The sequence below is a fragment of the Pungitius pungitius genome, chromosome 12 (genome assembly GCF_949316345.1).
Source record: "Pungitius pungitius chromosome 12, fPunPun2.1, whole genome shotgun sequence".
In the NCBI taxonomy this organism is placed as follows: Eukaryota; Metazoa; Chordata; class Actinopteri; order Perciformes; family Gasterosteidae; genus Pungitius; species Pungitius pungitius.
In genome coordinates this window covers 4125909-4148303 of record NC_084911.1, presented here as the reverse complement: position 1 = coordinate 4148303, position 22395 = coordinate 4125909, and the positions used below count along the sequence as shown (strand labels likewise).

Sequence of the window (22395 nt, the reverse complement as noted above, 5' to 3'; positions counted from 1 at the left end):
AGGAGGGGGGGGGGACTCTTGGTGATCTCTCCTGAAGGGGATAATGGGAGAGGAGCGCATTGCAATGGCTGCCATGTAGTACCCTCCCTGCACAATTAGCCAATCAGCGGCGTGCTCTGCCAGCCAGGAGGACGCATAAAAGAAGAACATTGCAGCAGAGGCACAGAAGGAGACTGCGAGAGGAGCAGGGAATTACACACAAAAACAGCAGAACCAGAACACCCTCCCCTGGACACACCCTGCTGAGGATCACTGCTTCTCTTTTTTTTTCTAAAAACCATCGCCCACGCCACTCGGAGAGAACGCTCTCCCTCATCATCATCCAGTAGAAAACCCCTTTCTCCTCATTTTCATCCTATAGAGGACACCTACAATCTCAGAGGGCTGAGAATCCCTGGCGAAGACTGTATTTTTTTTTCCTTTTTTTTCCTTTTTTTCTTTTCTTTTCATTTGGACTCGTGACAGAACACAAGGGCCAAATAATTTAAAGGCTGAAGATCATACAGAGACTCAGCCTCCAGCCTGAAGACCAGCGGAAAGAAGGACCTAGATTTCTTTCATTGTACGTCAAGAATGGTTACTGTACGTATGACTCCATTTCTCTCGTTTTTGTGAAGGGGATGCTGTAGCAGCGTGCTGACGTTGTATCCCTTGTTGTTGGATATATTTTTAAAACTACTATGCATGTACACATGCGATGTAGCCATACAAAGACGTATTTCTCACCAATTTATACTTATTGGGAATACATGTTTTAAAGGATCTCCGCGGCTGTGCCCAAATGCCAGAGCACGGGGGGGTGCTGGGGGGGGGGGGGGGGGTGTCTGGGATCGGTGTCCGATGCGTTTTTGTCCGATTTGCAGTGCCGTATTATTACGATAAGATTGACGATCGATAGCGGCAATTAGCGGTCTCGTACTGAGTGATGCGCCATGCCGGCTGCGCTCCAGACCGCAGTCATCGTGCGCGCAGGGCAGAGTCTCTATCCTGCCATTTTAGATGGCACAGCCTTTGCGTTTCTGTACCACACCGTCGAAGCTTCGGTTATTTGTCACCAAACGACGCCGGAGTCAAGATTTAGGAATTCCGCAGCGTTACGGTGATGGAGATGGAGACAGGCGACGAGGCGCTGGTTCAGTGTGTGTGTGTGTGTGGGGGGGGGGGGTATGGGAGGGGAAGGTGGGGTGGGGGGTGGGGGACTGGCGTTCTTCATTGCCTGGTACAGCGCAAGGATGCTGGAAACGGGTTTCTGAGAGAGAACAGGATGCCTCGGAGGCTGAGGGCCCATCCAGCAAGGCAGTAGAAGAAGAAGAAGAAGAAGAAGAAGAAGAAGAAGAAAAAAAGGGTCGAGTCACTCCGGGAGGGGGAGGAGGGATATTACGCATCCATTGGTTTGCATTGAATCACTCACAGTCCAAATTTCTCAGGGTTCTCGTTGCGATGCAACCGGGTGAATGCGGCTGGAAATCTCAGAGGCCGCGACAGCGTGAGGACGCGCGCGGACATCTCCATTTTAAGCGCATTTCCACTCCCAAGCATCACATCGCGTACGTACAAGATGGCCATGGTTGCGTCGCGCGTGTCGGGTGGAAGGGGGACGTGAGCGGTGATGAATTAGCTGGATTGGGCGTGTCTCTGCTGGACTTAAGCACCGAACGAGGGCCTCGGAGCCTCAAAAGGCCCACTCCGCTTTCCCTCTTGACACGGTCGGCAGCAGACAGAGCAATTAAGAGACATTTGCATTTAATTATAGAGGGCAGGAAATAAATACGAAACCGTGGTTCAGTGTGGATGCTGGTCGGTAAGAGCCTGAAAATCACATGCAGGTGTTAAAGCCCACAGGAATTAAAGGGAGATAAAACAATCCTAAAATATACCCATCAGTTTGGTTTTGTGGAATTACTAAATGATTAAATGGAATTGGAATTATGTCTGCACGTGGTAAAATGTCAGCCGGTGACGAATAGCAACACAAGATAAATAATTGAACACAGAAGGGTGTGAGAGAGATGAGTTAGCCTCGTGAACAACTTTAACACCACCTTTCCTTGCATTTGAAAATGATCCGAATCTCACTTCGAAAAAATAAATGCAAAATGCAGGCCCGCAGAGCACATCGGACCGTCCACCTGACACACCTTCAATCCCACTTTGATTTTCTCTTTGTTGTACATCACCTATTGTCCCCGGCGGAGCCCCACAGACAGAGGACAGCTCCCCTCCACATGGTCCGCAGTCCTCAGTGCCAGTACCGCAGTGCCAAGCAAATAAAAGCGTTGAGTCAGATAACCTATCCGAGGCACACGATTCAAGGACAAGGGCAGCCGAGGCCATCGCGTGGAACCAGTGAACGGCTGCCTGATGCTAAACACACAGAACAATGTAAAGCGTTTGGGCCAGACGACATTTTTATTCTCAGTTAAAAAGAATAAAACCACCTTCTATAGTGTTGGGTCTTTTCAGTTGAGACATGGCCCGTCCAACGTTAAACGTTATAGGAGACGTCATATAGAATAATGTTATGTAAGGGGTATCGACCTACTGCTGCCATCGACTTCATATAATTATCAGAAATATAACTTATTACATGTTAATGTTGATTTATTGATTGCGTGAGCGTTGTGGAAAAACGTTGTTTTTTATCTGACAATTTAAGGGCATGCTCTTTTGGATCGTTAAAGCCTGTTCACTTCGATTTTTTAATACAACTATCATCACAATACAAGACGTTACGCTTTGAGGAAAAACATGTCTTGGATTAAGCATGTTTTATTTGACCCATAATGGCGTTTTTGACTCGTGGCCGGCGACTGTAACCGTCATTGTTCCCGGAGAGTCCTGCAGCCCCTCGGCCACGACACAAAGCGCCACTGTTTACATTAATATTCATAGTGCTGCCATAGCCTCTGCGAGAGAAGAGGAGGAACGGGTGGCTCTTTTGTTTGCTCGTTTCAATACGTTTATTCAGCAAAAAGGCGCCCTGGTTCATGAATGCCTGCAGAGCTCAGTGTTTGCCTTTTTTTTATTTTCAAGGGGCTTAAATAAGAGAACCGGTCAAAAGGGATGTATTTTACCATATTTAAACAGTCGAGCATACGAGTTTAATTAAATTTATTTTTCCTTAATTACTCGAATTAAAACGTCTTCAAAGAGAACACAATATAGAAAATAACGACTCGGAGGTCTCTGCCGGATTCAGGGGCCTCTGTGGCCTCGAGCTGCCGTCCGAAGGCCACTCCTTTTTTCAGCACGCTGGATAGCGCCCCGCATGCTACAAGGACTCGCAGGACACGCCTGTCTCCCTGAGCCTTTGACGTTGTCTGCTCCCATCTTATCAAAGCGGCGCGGACTCACTGAGCTGAAATCTTTTTTGGAAACGGCTTTTATTTTTAGTCTGCTAGAGCGGACAACAAGGACGGAGGCTCGGTGCACGGCCGACGGGGGCTGTGACTCCTGTCGTCCTGTTGTTTTACAGCTGCCACCGTGATCCCTTAAGCTGCAGAGAGTGTGGCTAATGCCCTTTGTTTGGGATAATCCTGTAATCTGTGTTATTTAGAGGGCTCATTTACACTTCACCCTAGCTTTCAGTTTTAATTCATGCATTCCGCAGAAAGAACTTTAAATAATGTGCAATAATATGGACTATGTTAGATGATAAAATGACAAATCCTTTTCGTCATTGTTAGTTTGAAGGATCCAGTTGGTGAGGTCTTTACTCATCATTTTGAGTGATGTTTAGTTCTGTTAACACAAAGAGAACTAATTCACACATATTACACACATACAGAACTCCCCAGATATGCTGGAATTGCATGTCAAAGCAAAATACTGAAGGTGACCGTGTCATTTTCTCTCTTGCTCCATTTCACATTCAAATTGGGATTGTCAGCTAACTGTAACATGTAATGTGTTACATCTCATTTTATGACTGAAACTGGGAGACAAGTATTCTTCTGTACATTAGCCTCCAGTGCTGAGCTGCATTTGGAGCAGAAATGAATTGGAGAAAGCGATTTATAAGCATCTGAAGACAAGAGAACCTTGACTGCATTTGCATTTAGTCATGCAACGCTTTTGCGTTTTTGTAATTAAATGGTGCGCAGTGTAGGTGGTGGTACGTGTGCTTGGCAGCGGAGGCAGGGCTCTTGTTTGCGTGCAAGTCTGGGTTCATGTGTTTGGCAGAGGAGGCAGGGCTCTTGTTTGCGTGCAAGTCTGGGACCATGTGTGGGCGATGCTGATGCAGTTCATTAAATATTAAGGGAAATCTCGCAGAACCCCCAAAATAGAAGGGAAAAAAAGGAGTGTGGGACACAAAGTGCTATGCTAACAACTGGAATCTTTTAGGGAATTATAAAAGAGAATTTTTTTAAATAATCTTTTTACAAAGGGTTTACATTCTCATTAGATAGCGTATAAGAATTATGTTAAGGAAGGAGGGGGATAATATTTGCTCTGAGAACATCATGCAGGTGTTTTTATTGTCTCCGGTACTCAAACGTGTCTGAAGGGTGCAGTAGATCTAAGATGGGCGTGTTTTGAGGATTATTCGTACTCTTGTAGGCTACAGCATTACAATGATTTATTGTGTCGTTGTCATAGCAATGGGGTTTTTGCAAACCAAACTCCAAACCAAGAGTATTGGATTTTAGTTTTAGGAATAATAGATATGACTCCCTCCCTGTTCTGGTATCTTTTCTATTGGTTTCAAAGCGCTCTTTTGCTTCTGACAATCTTAATCTTAATGTTGCTGTTTGTGTCGACCACTCCAACTCAGTTCTTCTGTGAATCATACGAGTCCACGCTGTTCACTGGGGGTATGTGTTCGGCCATGTTGAGGGTTACTTCAGTTGACTATTCACATTTATTTTTTTCCCCTTAAATATGTTTTTTTTGGTCATATTTACAACACAGCCAGTTGCTCATATTTCTAGTTGGTCTGATGCACCTCAACACATAACCGTCCAATAAATTCAACATAAAATCTTTATTCCATCCCCCCAAAAAACATGTTCAGCAGGCATTTTAGTCATAACCAGCATAACGTTCATGTGACAGATTGCTGGGGATGTTGCATGGCCTTTGTGTGTGGATGTGAGTCTGAAGCATTTTATTTTTAGAGCTGTCTTAACTCTGTCACCGCGCTCCTTCTCCCCTTGTCTTTATCAATTTGGCTCGCTGATATTCCCCGCTCCTGCAAAGCCATATAATATTAATACACGGAGGAGAAACGTCTGACCTGCATATCTGCTCTCAATAAACACAGACGCAAACGCACACTTTGAAAGTAAGGAAGCCAGCCAGCCATTAAAACAATGCAGTCTTTGAGGGGCCGTTACCTGGGCAACCTGAGACGAGGTGAGGCTCGAAGCAAGACAGCGGATTACAGAGGCGAGGAGAGAAGGCAGGTTAGACAGAGGCGACAGAACACATGAGACGGGACATAGATGTGAAGAAATGAATTATTCTCACATAATGGGAAGTGTGCGACGATAACCCGCCGAAACGCAAACTGCTGGTGGATTTACAAGAGATCTGAAAGAAAAATAAATATTAAGCTTGTTGTTTGTTTATGGTTTTACTGGACCTAATCCAACAAGCCACGGGGGACGATTGCCAGGTAAATACTTGTGCTATAAATATTATTTATGTTTCAACAACACCTGAAGAATTTCTCCATCAAGTCTAAAGAATCATTTTCAAATTACTCTTTTTTTTCATTCACTTTATCCCTTTGTTAACCAAACATAACAGTTTAAAATCTGATACAAAAATGTACATTATCACACAAAACGCACACTTTACGTGGATTCAAACTGGTAATCCAAACACCGTACCTTTGTTTGTGAGAAGGAAAACGGGTTCAAATGAATCAAAAATCAATAACAAATGCACACACATGTTATCTTTAGCGTTAGCTAACTTTAAACGTGCATACATATTTGCTAATCAAATTTTTGAATGATGATGTTAGAGTATGAAAACAACAGAGGTGTAAATGAAAAGAGCCTGCTCAGATATTCAATATATGCTCAATAAAATAGGATGTCAAATTAAGATTTGCATTAAATATCTAATATTAGACATGAACGAATCCGTGCAGATTTGCAGTGATTTTCCACGTTGAAACAACGATGCAGAGAACTGGGTGGTGATCACGAGGAAAGGAAGTGGAGCACAAAGTTTTGTTTGTGACCTACACAGATAATCCGTGAGGAGCCTCTGTGGATCAAATTAAGCAACACGTTGTCCTCCACAGCGACACAAACATCTCACCGTGGGTCGAACTCAACAACAAAAGTCAGCCGACCCTCCAAGAAACCGGAACAATGTCAAATGGACAAATGCGTAAATCTGACTTATTTTTTTTAGCAAACCCTCAAACTCCCTCATTTTTAGAGCTCAAAATCCATTTGGCTACGTCACACTCCAGATAGTCTTTCCTCTCGACCCACGTCGCCCCGAACCCCCCGCAGCCGCACCCCCCCCCCCCCCCCACTATTATCCCTGGCTGTGTAATGATGTAATGAAGTTTTGACCCTGGAAGAAAGAAGGGAGGAGCAGGGGAACAGGGACTGTGACATCTGCAGGACCAGAGGCAGCGGGCGACAGAGGAGGAAGGACGGGGTGTAAAGTGGGGGGAGGGGAGGCGATAAATCAAGAGCTCGCATTCATTTTAGCGAGGCTGATTCCTGACCTTTCCCTCTGACAGTGACAGAGTGGACGAAATGAGAAGGGATTATCCTTTTTCTTATACTTGCATGCATGTATTATGAGTCAAACATGAACAGATGCACCTTTTAGCCGCCTTACATATGCTGTGTCTTTGTGAAACTGCGATTCTAACGCCACCCTCTCCCTCAGCAGATAATCAGCACCATGGAAACCCAGGTGTCCAACGGTCCGAGCGGAACCAGTCTGCCCAACGGTCCAGTCATCAGCTCCAACGGCTCCACAGACGACAGCAAAACCAACCTGATCGTCAACTACCTGCCTCAGAACATGACCCAGGAGGAGTTTAAAAGTTTGTTTGGTAGCATCGGGGAGATCGAATCCTGCAAGCTCGTCAGGGACAAGATAACAGGTACAACCCGGAGAAAACCAACCCATCCTCACCTCGTGGTGTGGAGAGTCACTAACAGCGGGCGGCTCGGTCTTTGTCTCCAGGTCAGAGTTTGGGATACGGCTTTGTAAACTATGTGGATCCAAATGACGCGGACAAGGCCATCAACACACTCAATGGTCTAAAACTGCAGACTAAAACAATCAAGGTGAGCGGACTTCTACTCTTTTGTGTTCTTTCACTCTGTACAAAAGGAAAGGAAGTGGAGATTTTCTGTGTGTGTGGTGGGGGTGTGGGTGGGGTGGGGGGGGATTTGCGACCGACGTCACAGAGGGAGGGGAAGAAAATGGCGAGGAGGAGGCAGAAGGGAGGGGTGGCCAGAACAAAGGAAGATAGAGAAAGGGTGAAAAGAAGCAGGAGAGAGTGGAGGTCAGAAAGCAAGGGGCGGACAGCATGCAGAGATTATTGTGATGGAAATGTAATTAGGAAGTCTGCACCGGGGTCAGTCCTGGTTACCCCATCTGCCTCCAATCTGGGCTAATTAGGGGACTTCTTTGTCCCAAAATCAGATGAGGGAAGGAGGGGCATATTATTAGACACGACTTCCTTCCAACCCCCCCGACCTGATCAAAGTACATCAAAGATTGAGACAAACTACGGGATTAGGAAATCACAGCAGGTGATCCAACGCGGACGCTAATTCTGACCAAAGACCGAGCAAGCAGGAGAAGAGCTGGATTCAGCCCCCTTTCTAATATGTGTTTATAATGAAATTCAATACTCTTCCTACTTTGAGGCCAGCAGGCATTAAAAGGGTTGACTGTCACGACCAATATTATATTATATTGTTCATCTGGTGTTATGACATTCATTATTGATTGTATCCACACACAGATCGCTCCGTCCATAATGAACCCCTCAGATGTAAGAAATGAATTATTCTGCTCAATAGCGCATGGTCTTATCTGTCTGGTCTTGCAGGAAGCTCGAACAGAGAGAGCGGTGAGGCCGTGAGGGAGGTGGGGGGGCAGCGGTGGAAGGGCAGTGGGGGGAGCTCAGAGAGCAGAATGCCAATGACAGGATTAGAGGCCATATGGGCTCCAGGCACCATCTGTACTGTGGGAGCCACGACGGGGAGAGGGGTAATTATAGGGCAGCCTTTGCTCCCCAAACACAGCCACTCCCCCCAGCCCCCCCTGACTCATCCAGAGCACCCTAATCACCGCGCAACACAACCGGGCCGCCTGTGTACACAATAGACGCTGGTGCTCAGTACCGATGGATGAAATCGGAACACCTGTATTCAACTGAAAAAAAAAAACAAAAAAACCCACCCACAAGGCCTTTAGATTCGCATCAGCGCGCGTTCTTTGTGCCTGTGAAATGTGCACAGTCGATTCCATGAATACTTTGAGAGAGAGAGAGAGAAAAAAAGCGAATTAGATTCATCACACCGATGCATATGTGTGAACAGAGTGTTTAAAAGTTGTCGAGCATCTTGCAAGTGTTGTGGTGCGCTCGCATTGCCCCCCCCCCCCCCCCCCCCCCCCCCCACACACACACACACACACGAGGACAAGGACAAAGGAAGGAGGCAGGACACAGGGAAGGCAGCTCGGCCCGTCTCCTCCATCACACACAAACAAGCGCGGCGCCGATCTATCGGGCGAATGTGCACGCGCTCCCATAAACACGAGGACGACAGCGTGATATTTTCTGTTTTTTTTTTCTTTCTTTCTTTCAATCGTTTAGGTGAGATCTATCTAAAGCGCTAACAGAAAACCTTAAGGGATAGAAACACACGAAAAAAAAACCCCTCTCCGTGCGCTAATTAAGTCACCAGTGGATTCAGAAAAACACACCAGCTAAGGCTGATGTGTAATTTAGTGCAAAACAAAGCTGACACTCGGCGCTTGTTCGCTGCAGACGGGCTTTCAGTCGGGCCCGATGGTTGCAGAGTCTTTAGGGCACAAGATGGCCAAGAGTCAGTTGGATCAGCAGGTAGCCTCGGTACTTTCTGACATGCTTTTTTGCTTTCACTCGTTTATTCCCTTTGGGCGATGCAGTTCTGACGCAAAACATGGCTTGGTTCCGTTCGCGTGTTGCAGGTATCGTACGCCCGACCGAGCTCGGCCTCCATCCGCGACGCCAACCTGTACGTGAGTGGGCTCCCGAAAACCATGAGCCAGAAGGACATGGAGCAGCTGTTCTCCCAATACGGGCGCATCATCACGTCCCGCATCCTAGTGGACCAAGTCACAGGTAGAGCCTAATTTCCCTCCTCCCGCGGCACCATCCCCCCCCCCCCCCCCTTGAACGAAAGGCCGGTGGGTCCCTGATGCCAAGGTGGTAACGTTGGTTTTGCATTCTGAATCGGAGCAGGCATATCCCGAGGAGTGGGCTTCATCCGGTTCGACAAGCGCAACGAGGCCGAGGAGGCCATCAAAGGGCTGAACGGGCAGAAGCCCCTGGGCGCCGCCGAGCCCATCACCGTCAAGTTCGCCAACAACCCGAGCCAGAAGACGGGCCAGGCCTTGCTGACCCAGCTGTACCAGACGGCGGCGCGCCGCTACACGGGGCCCCTGCACCACCAGACCCAGCGTTTCAGGTACTGAACCTTTTGGGCAGCTTCACAGCGGGAGGAGAAAGAGCGACCAAGATGAAGTGGCTCACCCGGAATTTAAAAAAAAATAACAGCGCGGGTGTGGTAGATTTCTTTGAGGACAACTGTGTAATCGAAAGGATTTCGAAAAAGAAAGAAAAATAAGTTTTCTGTCAATATTAACACAACTTATTGGTAAACTGTTCCTTCAAGCGATATTATAGGTACGGAAGGAATTGGCAATATTGCATTGTCCCTCCTTCTCACTCTTTCTCTCTGACTTTCTTTTAAACTGCAGCATGATCCCTTCACTTGGAAAGGGACCAGATCCAAATAACAGCTCAAAACCAATGTAAGAGACCAGACTTTTCCAAATACAATTAAAAAACTAAAGCTAAATAAATCTTTGCTTTAAGAAGAATAACACTGAACCTTTAAAGTTTGCCTATACCACATAGGCGCCGTAAAGAGTAAAAATGACATGCATTTTGAATGAAGGTTCAAAAAAGGTGTGAAATTCAAATGCTTCCATTATTAAATATTTTGGTGGAATCTCACAACAATTGTAGATACCCTTAAACTATTGAAGGGGGATCCATTTTTGGAAGCTCTGCCAACTGAACTCACCATGAAGAATAAACTCCAGCTGAGACGTATCTACTCTCAGGTCTATTTCACACCCGTCCGTTTGTGGTCGGAGGGTTTTGGGGAGTGCCCTGCAGTGCAGGACGCCCCCTGGAGGCCATCTGGTGAAGGAACAACATGTTAACTGAAAGCCCCCCTTCCTTGTAGAACCTCATAACTAACTTCTGCATCCCCTTCATTCTCCCTCTTGCGTTGCAGACTCGACAATTTACTAAACGCCAGCTACGGAGTCAAGAGGTAAATGCCAAAGGTGTATTTTCAAAAGCATCCATGCCGAGGAAAAAAAAAAAAAAAAAAAAATCTCACAAACAAAGTGCCTGCAATACCGCCTGCTGACTTCATCTCCAAATCAGATATAACGAATCATTTTTAATACCCACTGCCCGTTCAAACCATCTCACAGAAGCAGCCCAGACAACAAAATACTGAAAATCGGAAAGTGCAATAAGCAACGATGCAGGCTTCTAACAGCAGGGTATTCTGGCATGGCTTTGTTTAACCCTTTTTTTCGTTCTTTTCATTTAATTAATAGAAATAATATTTATGTATTTATTTATGAACTAACATTATCAGTTTCAGTTGCTTTAATGTCCCCTTTTTTTCACCAGCATGGACATACCAGATTCCGTTTGCGTCTCCTCTGTTTGCTCCAGTTTGTGTATGATTTTATTCCAATTTGCTTTTCATCCCTCTCTAGGTTTCTGTGTTTTGTTCAATACTGTGGTTTTTTTTTTTTTTTCTTCCGTTGAACATTGTGATTCGTGTCTTTAATTCCTCCAGAGGCTTTGGTCAAGCAGAGAAAACGTGTCTCAGGGCACGCTAGTGTCACTTTGTAGTAGGCCTTCATCCACCCACTGTGCAGCAGAGAGGGGATGGAGACGTGTGTCCTCCAGATACAATAACAAAGGACAGCGTAGAGAACTGATTTCTGTGCGGAACTTCAGAATGACACCCATGGTAGCTCTCCCACTCTCTTCCCCAGATTCTCCCCCATCACCATCGACAGCATGACCAGCCTGGCCGGCGTCAACCTCACCGGCCCGACGGGGGCCGGCTGGTGCATCTTCGTGTACAACCTGTCCCCCGAGGCGGACGAGAGCGTCCTGTGGCAGCTCTTCGGGCCCTTCGGCGCCGTCACCAACGTCAAGGTCATCCGCGACTTCACCACCAACAAATGTAAGGGCTTCGGCTTCGTCACCATGACCAACTACGACGAGGCCGCCATGGCCATCGCCAGCCTCAACGGCTACCGCCTGGGCGACCGCGTGCTGCAGGTTTCCTTCAAGACCAGCAAGCAGCACAAGGCCTGAGCGAGCGAGAGAGAGACAGAGAGAGAGAGAGAGAGAGAGAGAGGGAGGGAGGGAGAGAGGGAGGGAGAGAGAGAGAGAGAGAGGCAGCTGGCGGCAGCTTCTTACGGCGAAGGTTGAGCTCCCCCCCCCCCCCCCCCCCCCCCCGGCGCCATCGCTCTACACGGGGCCTGGACTGAGTCTCTCTCTCTTTCTCTCTCTCTGTGACATCACACAGATCGATAGTATGACACCACGAACATGCAGACACACGCAGACACGCACAGACATGAGCAGACATTCCCAGAGTCAAGAGTATCAAACAAACACACCGGAGGAGGTTTTTCTCTTTTTTTGTTGTTTTTTTTTGTTGTTATCTTTACACAACATGCTAGTCCTTCCCTGTATTTGCCTGGATTGAATTAGAAGGGGGTACGTAGCTGGTTTTGTTGGGTTAGGGGGCGAGAGCTATCTATTTAGGAGACAGTCTAACGAATGTGACAGAGAATGTGTACTGGCTGCTTTGATTGAATTCAGGCAAATGACGACAACTGTTGAACAAAACGATCAAAAGAAGAAAAAAATTTTAATGAACGAATATGTGCAATTTACCCAAACTCTTACCCCCCGTCATCTCTCCTGTTATCCTGCTGGAGAGGATGTAGTCACTTTTTTACACTTGGGCATTTTGAATCAGCGATTTTTTTAGATCAAAGAAAATGAAATTAAAAAAACAGTGTTCTCTTATATACGTCTATTAAAATATAACTATATATTCAATATTTAAGGTGGTTATAATAGCCGAGTATGTAAGCATTTTCTAGAAACCTTGACTACTGTTTCCTGACCTGAATTAGGTGGTGCCTAGCGTGAAGGCAGTTCCTCTACCCTGCGTGAGCTTGTTAGCGCAGAAAAAACCAGTAAGATTTTAGGCCGGACCGATGAATACCGGTCCCAGAAAAGAGAAGCCATCAGAATCAGAGCGACCCACACCACGAGGCACACACAGCTGGACGACCACAAGATACATTTAGTCCGCAAAAAACACAACAATGTGTCCTTTATTTCTTGGCGTCCATCCTCGGGATGGGTTCAAGCGGCTCTGGTGGGGCGAGAGACGGGGGGTGGGGGGGGGAGACCCTTTCGCCGCAGCACGGCCACGTCAAAAGGAAAATACCGGTGTTTTTTTTCTACACTTTTTGCGTCATTTCTCACCTGCGAACCTGTATTGTGTTATTAATACTCACAGGCCATTTCGTTCTTAGCGTGATATCCCTTTAACTGAAAGGCCATCTGGTGTGAAGAGGTCACGAGAGAGAGAAAAAAAAACACACGTCCAAATGGTATCGTTCTTGCTTTGATTACGAATGTCTTCAGATTCATTCAGACAACAAATGGAGGCAGGAAACTAAGATCCAAGCGAGCTGCTACAAAGGTCAAACCACACAGGCGGAAACAACACAGATGGGCAAAAACCCGAGAGCACCGGTATTATTCTTCTGTCTAGTGCAGGGGGGGGGGGGGGGGGTGGGGGTGGGAAAACAAACTACCCGAAATAATGAGGTTAAATGTCCAACCATAGACTCGCAATCACATGCAAAGTGCAGATTGACAGGAGCGCGGCCCCCAGACGACTCAGAGCCTCGCGTGTGAGCTCCGGCGTCGTCAAGTGCTCCTCAACTTGATCTAAAAGACACTTTGAACTCCTGCCCTTCTGAAAAAGATGACTGTACAACATCAAGCCTGCAAAACACGTGTTATAATAATACTTCTGTTTACAACAGAGAGGTATTTATTCATTTGCTTCAGAACAAAAATAGCATTTCTCAAAATAGCCCCAACCCAGTTGCATGAAAATGATTTATGGCACCCTGGATGAAACGTTCAGGGCCAACCTGTCTAGATCGACCACGGGGAAGAGCTGATGTCTTTCAATATCCAGACATCTGCACATGATAATAGAATAAATAACAGTCAGCTATATTCCAGACACTTTTGCTTTTGCTTTTCTAAATGACGCTGTGTTAGCCAAAGAGGACGATCTCTTTGAAAGGATTACATTAGAGATAAATCTATTTTTATACATACAAAGGACGAAGACCTTCTGCTGAATTTTTACAGATTCTTAAGCTTGGAAAAAATTGGGACATCGCATGGCTTTATTTTAAACCCTCTGCTCCTTGCAGAGCAAGGGGGAATAAGCATGCGGTGTGTGGGTGGGGATTTGGGGAAGGGGCGAGGGAGCGTTGTATCTCGTACAAACTTAACCATATCACATTGATTGAAACAAAGTAAACAAAAAAAAAAACACCATACGATTGATGTGAAAAAATAAATAAAAAAATGCATAAAAAACGACAGCAAAGCGAAAGCGTCGGGGGACACGAGCCGACGTTTGAGAGCATCTCGTCGTGTTGCTTCTGCGATGGTGCAGTGGAGCGACGTCCTTTGACTTGACGAATCCCAGATCAAGCTGCGGCGACACCAGAAAATCGCCCAGCTGGAAAAACCCCAATAGCTGCTTGCAAATACAAAAAGGTGAAAAAGCAGATTCAAACCGTTATGCAGAATTATACTGAACACTAAGCATGATTCGTTATGATTAGATAGATTTGATTTTTGCCAAAGAATTGCTTTGCAAGTCAGTACCAAGATGGATAAATTAAGTCTAACTGTATTATTCCCTGAGTAATTGCTGTACAAATCTATGTTATTTATTCAAATAGGACCCTCTACAATTTCAGTTACCATTACGTTTGAACACTTAAGTTGCACATATCAGTTGTTGAATCCTGTAAACACCAAATGCTCAAATGAAACAGTTGCAAGTCATCCCATTTGCACACATTTCATTCACAACCCGAATATTAAAAAAAAAAGGCATATCATAAATGAGTCTTGACAAAGGAAAAATCGGATCTAATGTATCCCCCCCACCGCAGCATTTATATCATCTGCTTTATCTCGTGACCAATTAAATCCTTTAAAGCATTGCACCACTTACTCCGGCATCTTTCCATCTGACATCTACCGTTTTCATCCTCGAAAAAAATACTCTGAACGATTGCTGCTGGCGTTTCCACAGTTGACCCCATAAAAGGACTAATCCAGCTATTTTCTAGGGGGGGGCGGGGGGGGGGGTGGCGAGGAGAGGGGTTGGGGGGGAGGGGGTCGAGCGATTTGCAGGAGACGGGGCGTCGCCGGGCCGGCGCTAGACGTTAGGGGACGATCGAGGGGACGGAGGCCGCGTGCCGATGACCTCACAGCCGACCAACAGGCGGGGGGGTAGGGGGGGGGGGGGCCCAGGGCCCCAAAAAAGGGCCCGTCGTCGCACACCGTCTACACAGAGACCCACACCAGATGCACAGTAGAGCGCCCGAGGACCACGGCAGGAAACAGTACTACACTGCTTGAGCAACAACAATTATCATTTAAAAAGACAAAAAAACTTTCCTATGGAACAGTAAGTGCAATGTGCTTTGTTTTTATATTGACTGAGAACAAATGATATATATTTTTAAAAAAAGAAATTAAACGTCACACTGAAAAGGTTTGCGGGGTAGTGAAAGGAGCAGAGGTTCAGACACAAAAACATTCAAGTGAAGCAGACTCATTGAGAGGATCCAGCGAGCAATGAGAGGTCTGATCTGTAAATTTCCAATAATCACTTCCACGGCCCCTAATTTGTGCTCCGACCATGCGAAGCTCAAGCAAACTGCATATTTGGCTGACTCAATAGAGCGATTCTCCACCAACCTTGAAAGGAATACTGTCTAATATATCATCAGTTTTAGCCCATGTCAATTTCAATTATCATTTTTTTTTTTCTTTTAATGTAATTTATTGATTTCATTTACATATCAGACTCACTTGTTAAATTAGCGTATTTGTGTTGTTGATGTTGCCATAGAGAACACACATGGGTCAAAGCTTCTGTTTGGTTGCATTGATTGGGTAAAAGTTTGTTATTTTTCTTCCATTATTTAATTAGTTGCAGTTTTTACGGTGTATGCAGATTTTAGACTTAGTTAGATTTTTTTATTTCAATCAAATGTGTTCAATTGTGTTTGTAAAAGTCTGTGGTAGCTTTTGTTGCAACATAAAATAATTTAAACAGAAAAAATTCAAAATAGCGCCAACAAACTTGTATTATTTGGGCGACTTTAAGCTTGTAGTTTTAACTTATTGTTAACTTAAAAACTATTTATTATGATTATTATTATTATTGCCTCGTATAAAGTATGTTTTGTGTATATTTATGGTTTATTTCATTATATTTGCAAGTTTAAAAGATTTTAAGTTTGCCAAAATTGTGGTTACACCATTTTGTTTCTTAAAAAGGGGGACAAATAGCAGCTTTAGAAGTACGATTTGGAAACGTTCTCCATAGTCAAAGAATGCACTGCTATATTTAACTAATTGAAGTGTATAAACATACATGCTGTGTGCTAGATGTTATGCCTTTACTGCCTGTGTTCTGTTTGTCTTGTTCAATGAAAATCTTTTTAATTATTTAATCTAATCACAGTCTTGTTTTTTCAAACCACTCTGTGGCCCCCCGGAGACGCGGGACAGCCCCTCAAAGCGAGGCTTCGGGCCCCAATCGAGGGGTCCAGCAACTAAGGGGAGGTCCTGGCTTTAATTAGCTCGCAAGAAGCTTTCCTGTTTACGCTGATTGGTTGACTTATGGGAGGAAAAAAAAATAGATATTATGGGTTCTATTTCTGCAAAAGCATCGTTACACTGAGATCATCTGTGTCAATTTGTGCAATTGGAACAAAGAGCTCCGGTGAAAGGTCACAGAGGTCAGATCAAGCTGCAGGAAGGCGTTCTTGGGGGTCTCTCGGGTAGTGAAGGGGTGAGTGGTCCTTCTGTTTCTCAACCAACTGTATTTTGTGTCTATTTATTTAGAAGAGGGGACGCAGTAACTTAGTGATGTTTTTCTTACATTTTCCTGGAATGGTAGAACAAATCAAAAAGGTGAAAATGATCAAAACAGTCCTGCTGGCACCAATGTCAGCGGAAGAAATACAAAATCTCATACTTCCAAACATGACCAAATGAACAATGTCGAAATTTAACAAAGAAAAAAAAAATAAACCTTTCAGTTTAGTCTAGGATATTTATTACTGGGATTTCAGCTGAAGACGCTTGAAGACTTTTTCATGGAATTGTTTAATTATTTGTACTTTACATGCCAGAAAAAAATAAAATAAAAGTTACAAATATTGAGTGATCCAATTCTTATTGACTGTGGAAACAATATTATTGAATGTTAAGACCAAACATTTGTCAGTACCAAGTTGTTTCCTTTCCAGTAAGTTATGATTCATTTTTTAAATACAGATCCATTTCATTCAATTAATGCAGTTTAAGTGTTGATGTTTTATTGTGTATAAAAGAACATAATATACTGCTGATTTAGTGCAAGATATATGTATATTTTCTATATTAAAATGTCTAAATACGACATGACCTATGTCGTATATTTTGAGTTTTGTACTTGCATTATCTCAAATGTCTACAAATACTTTAATGCATCATTTTATTCAGACTAACGGTTTTATTTGGTTGCCTGTAAATAGATTTAAATCCCCTTGATGATGCTCAATTGTTTTAAATCCAACATTAAGTCACATTTTAGGATCCATTTAAAAAGGATAAAGGATTTTTTGTCATTGGACATCTGGAACTCAAAACATCAGAGAAATAACGTTAACGCCCCCCCCCCCCCCCCCCCCCTCCACGGTGAAGACCACAAATCCCATGATGCCAAGCTCCCTCTTTTGGGATCGTTCTGACTGAGACATCTAGCGGCAGAAAAGGACCTTGTGTTTTAAGATTTCTACACGACGTGTGCTGTTGACAGTTAAACGTCTATTTAAATCAGCTGCAGCAAATTAAAAAAAATACAAGCGCCTGAGATAAGTACACAAGTTTGGAATATGATGAAATGAACTTTATTGGGAAACAATGGAATGACTACATTTGACATGAAGTGCAGACAATTTAACTTCTGATTGGAATCGTCGTCGTCATCATGAACAGCAAATTCCTGTTGCTGCGGTGACTGTGGCCCCTCGAGAACAACCTGCGAGTATGAGCGCACACACACACACACACACACACACACACACGTTAGATGATATGAATCCCCAGAGGTTTCTTTTCCCGAAGCACTCAGCTTTCACACCAGTTCTTGCCTCATCTCAGCGTTTACGTTATTTTTTATTTTTTAAGTCACCTCAAATAAAGTTGCCATTACCTAGCAGCAGCAGCTGCTGCCGCCGTCTTTCTCTTCTTCTAAAGGAGGAAGCTGTAACTTCTAGAAGGACTTTCCTTTAGCTTGCGTGACAATCATCTAGAAATGGTGACCAGTACATTATCTGCTCAACATTGACTGCCTGTGCTATAGAATATAATCTGCCCTGCGGCATGCCACAGGACCGTGCGAGACGCTCTCAATGGATTTTTACATGAAAGAGAAGCACGTTCCTCACCAATCTAATGGATCTACAGCTCCTCGTGCTCGTGATCATTTGAATCCAGGCTTCGAGGTTCCTGGCACACGGCCGGGGTGACGAACTCCATCAGGTACTCGCAGCGACTGGGCTCAGAGGTAGACGTCAGAACGGTCTCCTTTCCACAAGTCAATTTAATCTGAAAGACGGGAAAAAAAAAAAAAAAAAAAAAAAAAAAAACAGTTTTCTCCCTGAGCTTCGTCCATCGAGAGCGCGTGGACGAGGACCAGGCGAAGGCGTCGGGGACTCACTGTGGTGGATCTGTTGGGGCCCTGCCAGCACCCTGTTCCATGGTCGTACTTCATCATAGAGTAGATGTTGTCCTCGGGACCCGCCCACTGGCCCCAGGATCTACGGAGAGTACGGGAACAGCCAGGTGAGGATTAAAAACATACGAAACAAAATACTATGAAACAAGATGGGCCATGCGTTACCCGAGGTTAGTTTCCGATCCACCAAACTTAGGTTTCTGCGATACTCTGTTAAACGGGCAGAGCCTGTAGATATACCTGAAAGCAAAATGTTAACTTTAGAAGTAGGAACCAAAACACACATTATAGTTAATAATTACAGCATTGTTGCGCACATACTCGCTAGTAGTCAACTCGTAGCACTGGCTGTAGAGGTAGGCGAACTCAGCGCTGGGTCCAAAGTCGAAGGAGATTTCCTTCTCGAGGTTCCTGCAGACACAGGTTATCTTTTTGAATTTAATGTGGCAGCTTAGAGTTAAAATGCAGTTGTGGGAACAAACACCGATGGCAATATTGGAAGAGAGGCTCCGTCACATTCAAAGTACTTACTTGATCTGATCATCAACCTCCCGGAGAGCTTTCTCAGCCTCATCAAATGCATCCCTGGCTTTCTGAGCAGCTGGGTATCAAATGCACACAATTAAAATATGTAAATTCAGTGATAATCCATACAAGCATGTGTGCACACAAGGACTGAGCAAATCATTCTCCTGTTCAAGTTTTTGCTAAAAGACAATAACTAAAAAGCAGCACACAATAAATCACTTTGTTCTACACACAAACCAGAGGGATGGGTTTCAAATTAGCATTTAAACTAATTAGGGATGCAGTCACATCTGTGTTTTCCTTTTTCCCCCCCATTTAGCATTTCACAGCGCGACTCACTGGAAGCTAAAGACTGACTGTCACTCACTTCCAAACATGCACTCACCGTCAATGAGGATCTGTGTGTCTTCGTCATAGGGCGGCATCGTCCCCTCACCATCGTCATCCTTCTTTTCTTGGCTCTGCGCCGTCGGAGGGACCTGCGTGTCCAACACAGACAACAGTGACTCACCAAAACAACCAGCGAGTCATCCGGCGCAAGTTTGACGGAGAAACTCGTCGGGTTTACCTCTCGGTCATCGGCGTCCTCGTCTTCTTCCTCGTCGTCGTCGTCGTCTTCTTCTTCGTCTTCCGGGATGTCCTCCTCGGGGTACTGCTCGGACTCATTGTCGGAGTCCGGCTCCCGGATCTCCTCCAGCGGAGTCTCCACGGGCGCCGGGGGGTCTGCGGTGGCCTGATGGCGAGGAAAGTGGCACGTTTAGAGGAGCGGTTTGTTTCCGGCGTGGAGCCGACTGGAACGATTCTGCATCGGGTTCTCACCTCGGAGACGTATTTTTCTTTGATTTTACTCCAAACGGACTCAAACGCTGCATGGGCCACTTGGTCCACTCCTCCCAACAGTGCCTTCTCAGACCAAAAACAGGGTGCACGTTGGTATCGCTCCGTGAGATACGGACATTAACGTTCCAAAAATCGTCATTAGAATTCGGATCTATAGCTCAAAATTGCATGTTTAGGCAGGCAGGTGAAAAAAAAGCATTCTGGAGTACTTTATCTACAGCATATATAACAACCCTAATAAGTAAACTTTGACATCTGTGGGTTTATAAGAAGTAATTAAAAAAGGACAGATTTACCTGAGCCTCTGCTTCGGTGAATGAATCCGCTGAATCGGAGTCGAGCTCAGAGTGGGACAGAAGCTCAGCCACTGAGACGCTGACACAAACACATTTACATAGGCATGAGAACAGTCATCTTATCACAGAATGTTTCTTGTATTTTAGTATCGCTAGGACACTAGTCATTATGGGGGCTAATCATTTTGGGGGATACTCACAAGCCATCTGCATCATCATCCAGTTCAAGAAACACTTCAGCCATTTTAGCCTTGTCCTTCTCCATTTGAATAACAGCCTTTTGAGCTGAAACATACATTTCATTTTGCCATCAGGGATTCTGAGGTTTTAAATACTAAGCAGCTCGAACATTATTTCGCAGTCTTTATGTGATCTTAAAAGTGGTGCTGTGAACAAACAGTAGATGGTGATGTGCATTTATATCCTGAATTACCTTCCCAAGCCTTCAGGTGGCGCTCTTTGGCTTCTTTCTCTGGCTCCTCAGCGGCCTCCTTTACAGTTCTCAGAGCCTCCACCTTATTTTCCAACTCTTTCTTTCCAACATCAATATCTGCATGTTTGGACTAATGAAACAAATACCAATTTAAGATCTACACAATACATTCAAACAAGGGACACCTTCTAACATCTCTATTGAAATATCAGTATCTAGGGGAAAAAAAACATATTGGACAATGTGACAATTCATATTCACAAGCACTGAGGTTGATTTTAAAACAGACAAGTTGTATCAGTCACACCTTCTTTTCCTCAAGGCCCCTCTTGGACTCCTGGATTAGTTGTTGCTTAAGCAAAAAGCCCTCCTTGGCAATCTCTGCCATCTTCTGCATGCTCTCCCTTTCTTTGCGGCCCAACTCCCTGCAAACCATACATCAAGACAGCCAAAGGAATGAAGACATAATCAAAATATACAACGTGTTCTGGAAACTATATGCATATGTTAACACTAGAATAGGCCAAATAGGAAAAAATAGGGTCTTACTGGAGGAGCATTAAAAAATGATTGCATTTATAACCCAAAAACATTCCCACCTGCAGGTGTTCTGACAGGTAGCCCCACTGTTGTACTCATCTGTTGTGTCACAGCAGTCTAAACGAGAAACACAGACGTTAACGGAAATCCTGGCCAAACAACACACCTGACACACAAATGTGATCACAGTTTAAACCTCATACCACAGATTCCATCATTGATGCGGGAGGAAGGGATGAAGCCCGGTTTGAACCCTGCATTGGTGCAGTGGAAGCTGCCGTTGGGACAAGCCGCAGTGCCTGCGGATAAATGCGCAGTTAAGATGTTGTTCGAAACGTGCAAAGCGAGAACTAAACCAACTAAGCATGTGCAGGTTATGCTCACCTGGCTCATCGGAGCCGTCCTGGCAGTCGCAGTAGTCATCGTTGACCCTGTCGAAGGGAATAGTCCGGGAGCCATCCAGGCAGGTGAAAGGTTTGCCCTCTTCATAGAACTGTCGTTCTGTCGAAGAGGTCGCACAGAAGAAACGAGTCAGTGCCACGACCAGCTCCAAAACCACAGGGAATGCATTTTGACCAAGTTACAAAAACGTACTTGACAAAGGGACCCCGCGAGGACGTTGGACCTCCACCGTGGAGACTCCCACAGTCAGCAGCAGGAGGAGGAGGAGGCGCTGACAGGTCATCGTGATGGTGCGGCTCCGCAACGGGTCGGTTTTTCTGCAAGACTCTGCACCGGAAGTGCCCCAATCAGACGAAGGGTAAATTAAGGCAGATTAATAATGACAGTATTCTGACACAACACGCTTCGCAATAGTCGGAACCGTTATTTAACACAAAATATGTGGCACGTAAGGCTATTTTGACTCGATGCGACAGAATACAACGACTCCTTCTTAGTTAGCGGAGAGCTAACAAATACATGCTAACAAGCGAGTTCAGCCGAAAACAACCAATTAAGAAACATGAAAATACAATTATTTCAAGAGCGCGTGTGTCGTTACGACTCCATCATAGCACATTTTGCATGAATACAACATAAAGCGAGTAAATGGAAAAAATACATTTAAAAAAACCGAACGAGCTAATTGCTAATCTTTACCGGTCAATGCGCTGCCTGATTCCGTGCTGTTAACGCGCATGCGTATAACCCCAGCCCATTCTGGCCTGTTCCACTCTGATTGGACGACACTTGGATGCGCCCTTGTGATTGGTGGAGGGCCGTGGCATCAGTCTGAGGCGGCGGATGCAGCCATCTCACGCCGGAGAGAGCGCTGTCACCACGGTTCGTAAAAACCAATGTTACTGTAAAAGAAACAGATGTATTTCAACGATGATTCAAATGTATTTAAAAAACCGAGCGACGCCGATGTCGA

General features: G+C 45.0%; 2 protein-coding genes across 15 annotated transcripts; one reads left to right on the top strand and one right to left on the bottom strand.

Moving 5' to 3' along the window:
- Window positions 1–37: 37 nt before the first annotated feature.
- elavl3 (ELAV like neuron-specific RNA binding protein 3) lies at window positions 38–14474 on the top strand. Of its 14 annotated transcripts, none has more exons than XM_062565957.1 (8): window positions 39–582; window positions 6862–7081; window positions 7165–7268; window positions 9169–9322; window positions 9443–9668; window positions 9961–10014; window positions 10506–10544; window positions 11269–14474. In XM_062565957.1, the coding sequence occupies exons 1-8, from the start codon at window positions 574–576 to the stop codon at window positions 11615–11617; spliced, it is 1155 nt and encodes a 384-aa protein (XP_062421941.1). In that variant the 5' UTR covers window positions 39–573; the 3' UTR covers window positions 11618–14474. The 14 variants fall into 14 exon arrangements, with proteins under 14 accessions (XP_062421948.1, XP_062421945.1, XP_062421951.1 ...); XM_062565955.1 differs by having other exon boundaries at window positions 40–582; window positions 9440–9668; XM_062565956.1 differs by having other exon boundaries at window positions 41–582; window positions 6865–7081; window positions 9440–9668.
- A 3063-nt stretch (window positions 14475–17537) lies between these two features.
- Window positions 17538–22276, bottom strand: prkcsh (PRKCSH beta subunit of glucosidase II). The gene is made up of 18 exons (XM_037476040.2): window positions 22122–22276; window positions 21615–21749; window positions 21405–21521; window positions 21224–21319; window positions 21080–21137; window positions 20788–20905; window positions 20481–20610; window positions 20248–20332; window positions 20048–20126; window positions 19731–19814; window positions 19480–19644; window positions 19297–19390; window positions 18915–18984; window positions 18705–18794; window positions 18549–18623; window positions 18366–18465; window positions 18094–18253; window positions 17538–17684 (listed from the first exon to the last, which is right to left on the bottom strand). The coding sequence occupies exons 1-17, from the start codon at window positions 22159–22161 to the stop codon at window positions 18107–18109; spliced, it is 1683 nt and encodes a 560-aa protein (XP_037331937.2). The 5' UTR covers window positions 22162–22276; the 3' UTR covers window positions 17538–17684; window positions 18094–18106.
- Window positions 22277–22395: the final 119 nt, after the last annotated feature.

Excerpts from the sequence above, each read along its gene's own strand:
- elavl3 (XM_062565955.1), top strand. Across the intron at positions 9,669-9,960 it reads CACCAGACCCAGCGTTTCAG|CATGATCCCTTCACTTGGAA; the intron begins GTACTGAACCTT and ends TTTAAACTGCAG. Across the intron at positions 10,015-10,505 it reads AATAACAGCTCAAAACCAAT|ACTCGACAATTTACTAAACG; the intron begins GTAAGAGACCAG and ends CTTGCGTTGCAG.
- prkcsh (XM_037476040.2), bottom strand. The coding sequence starts at position 22,161 with ATGCGCGTTAACAGCACGGAATCAGGCAGCGCATTGACCG. Across the intron at positions 20,127-20,247 it reads GATGATGATGCAGATGGCTT|CGTCTCAGTGGCTGAGCTTC; the intron begins GTGAGTATCCCC and ends TGTTTGTGTCAG. Across the intron at positions 18,795-18,914 it reads GAGGTTGATGATCAGATCAA|GAACCTCGAGAAGGAAATCT; the intron begins GTAAGTACTTTG and ends CTGTGTCTGCAG.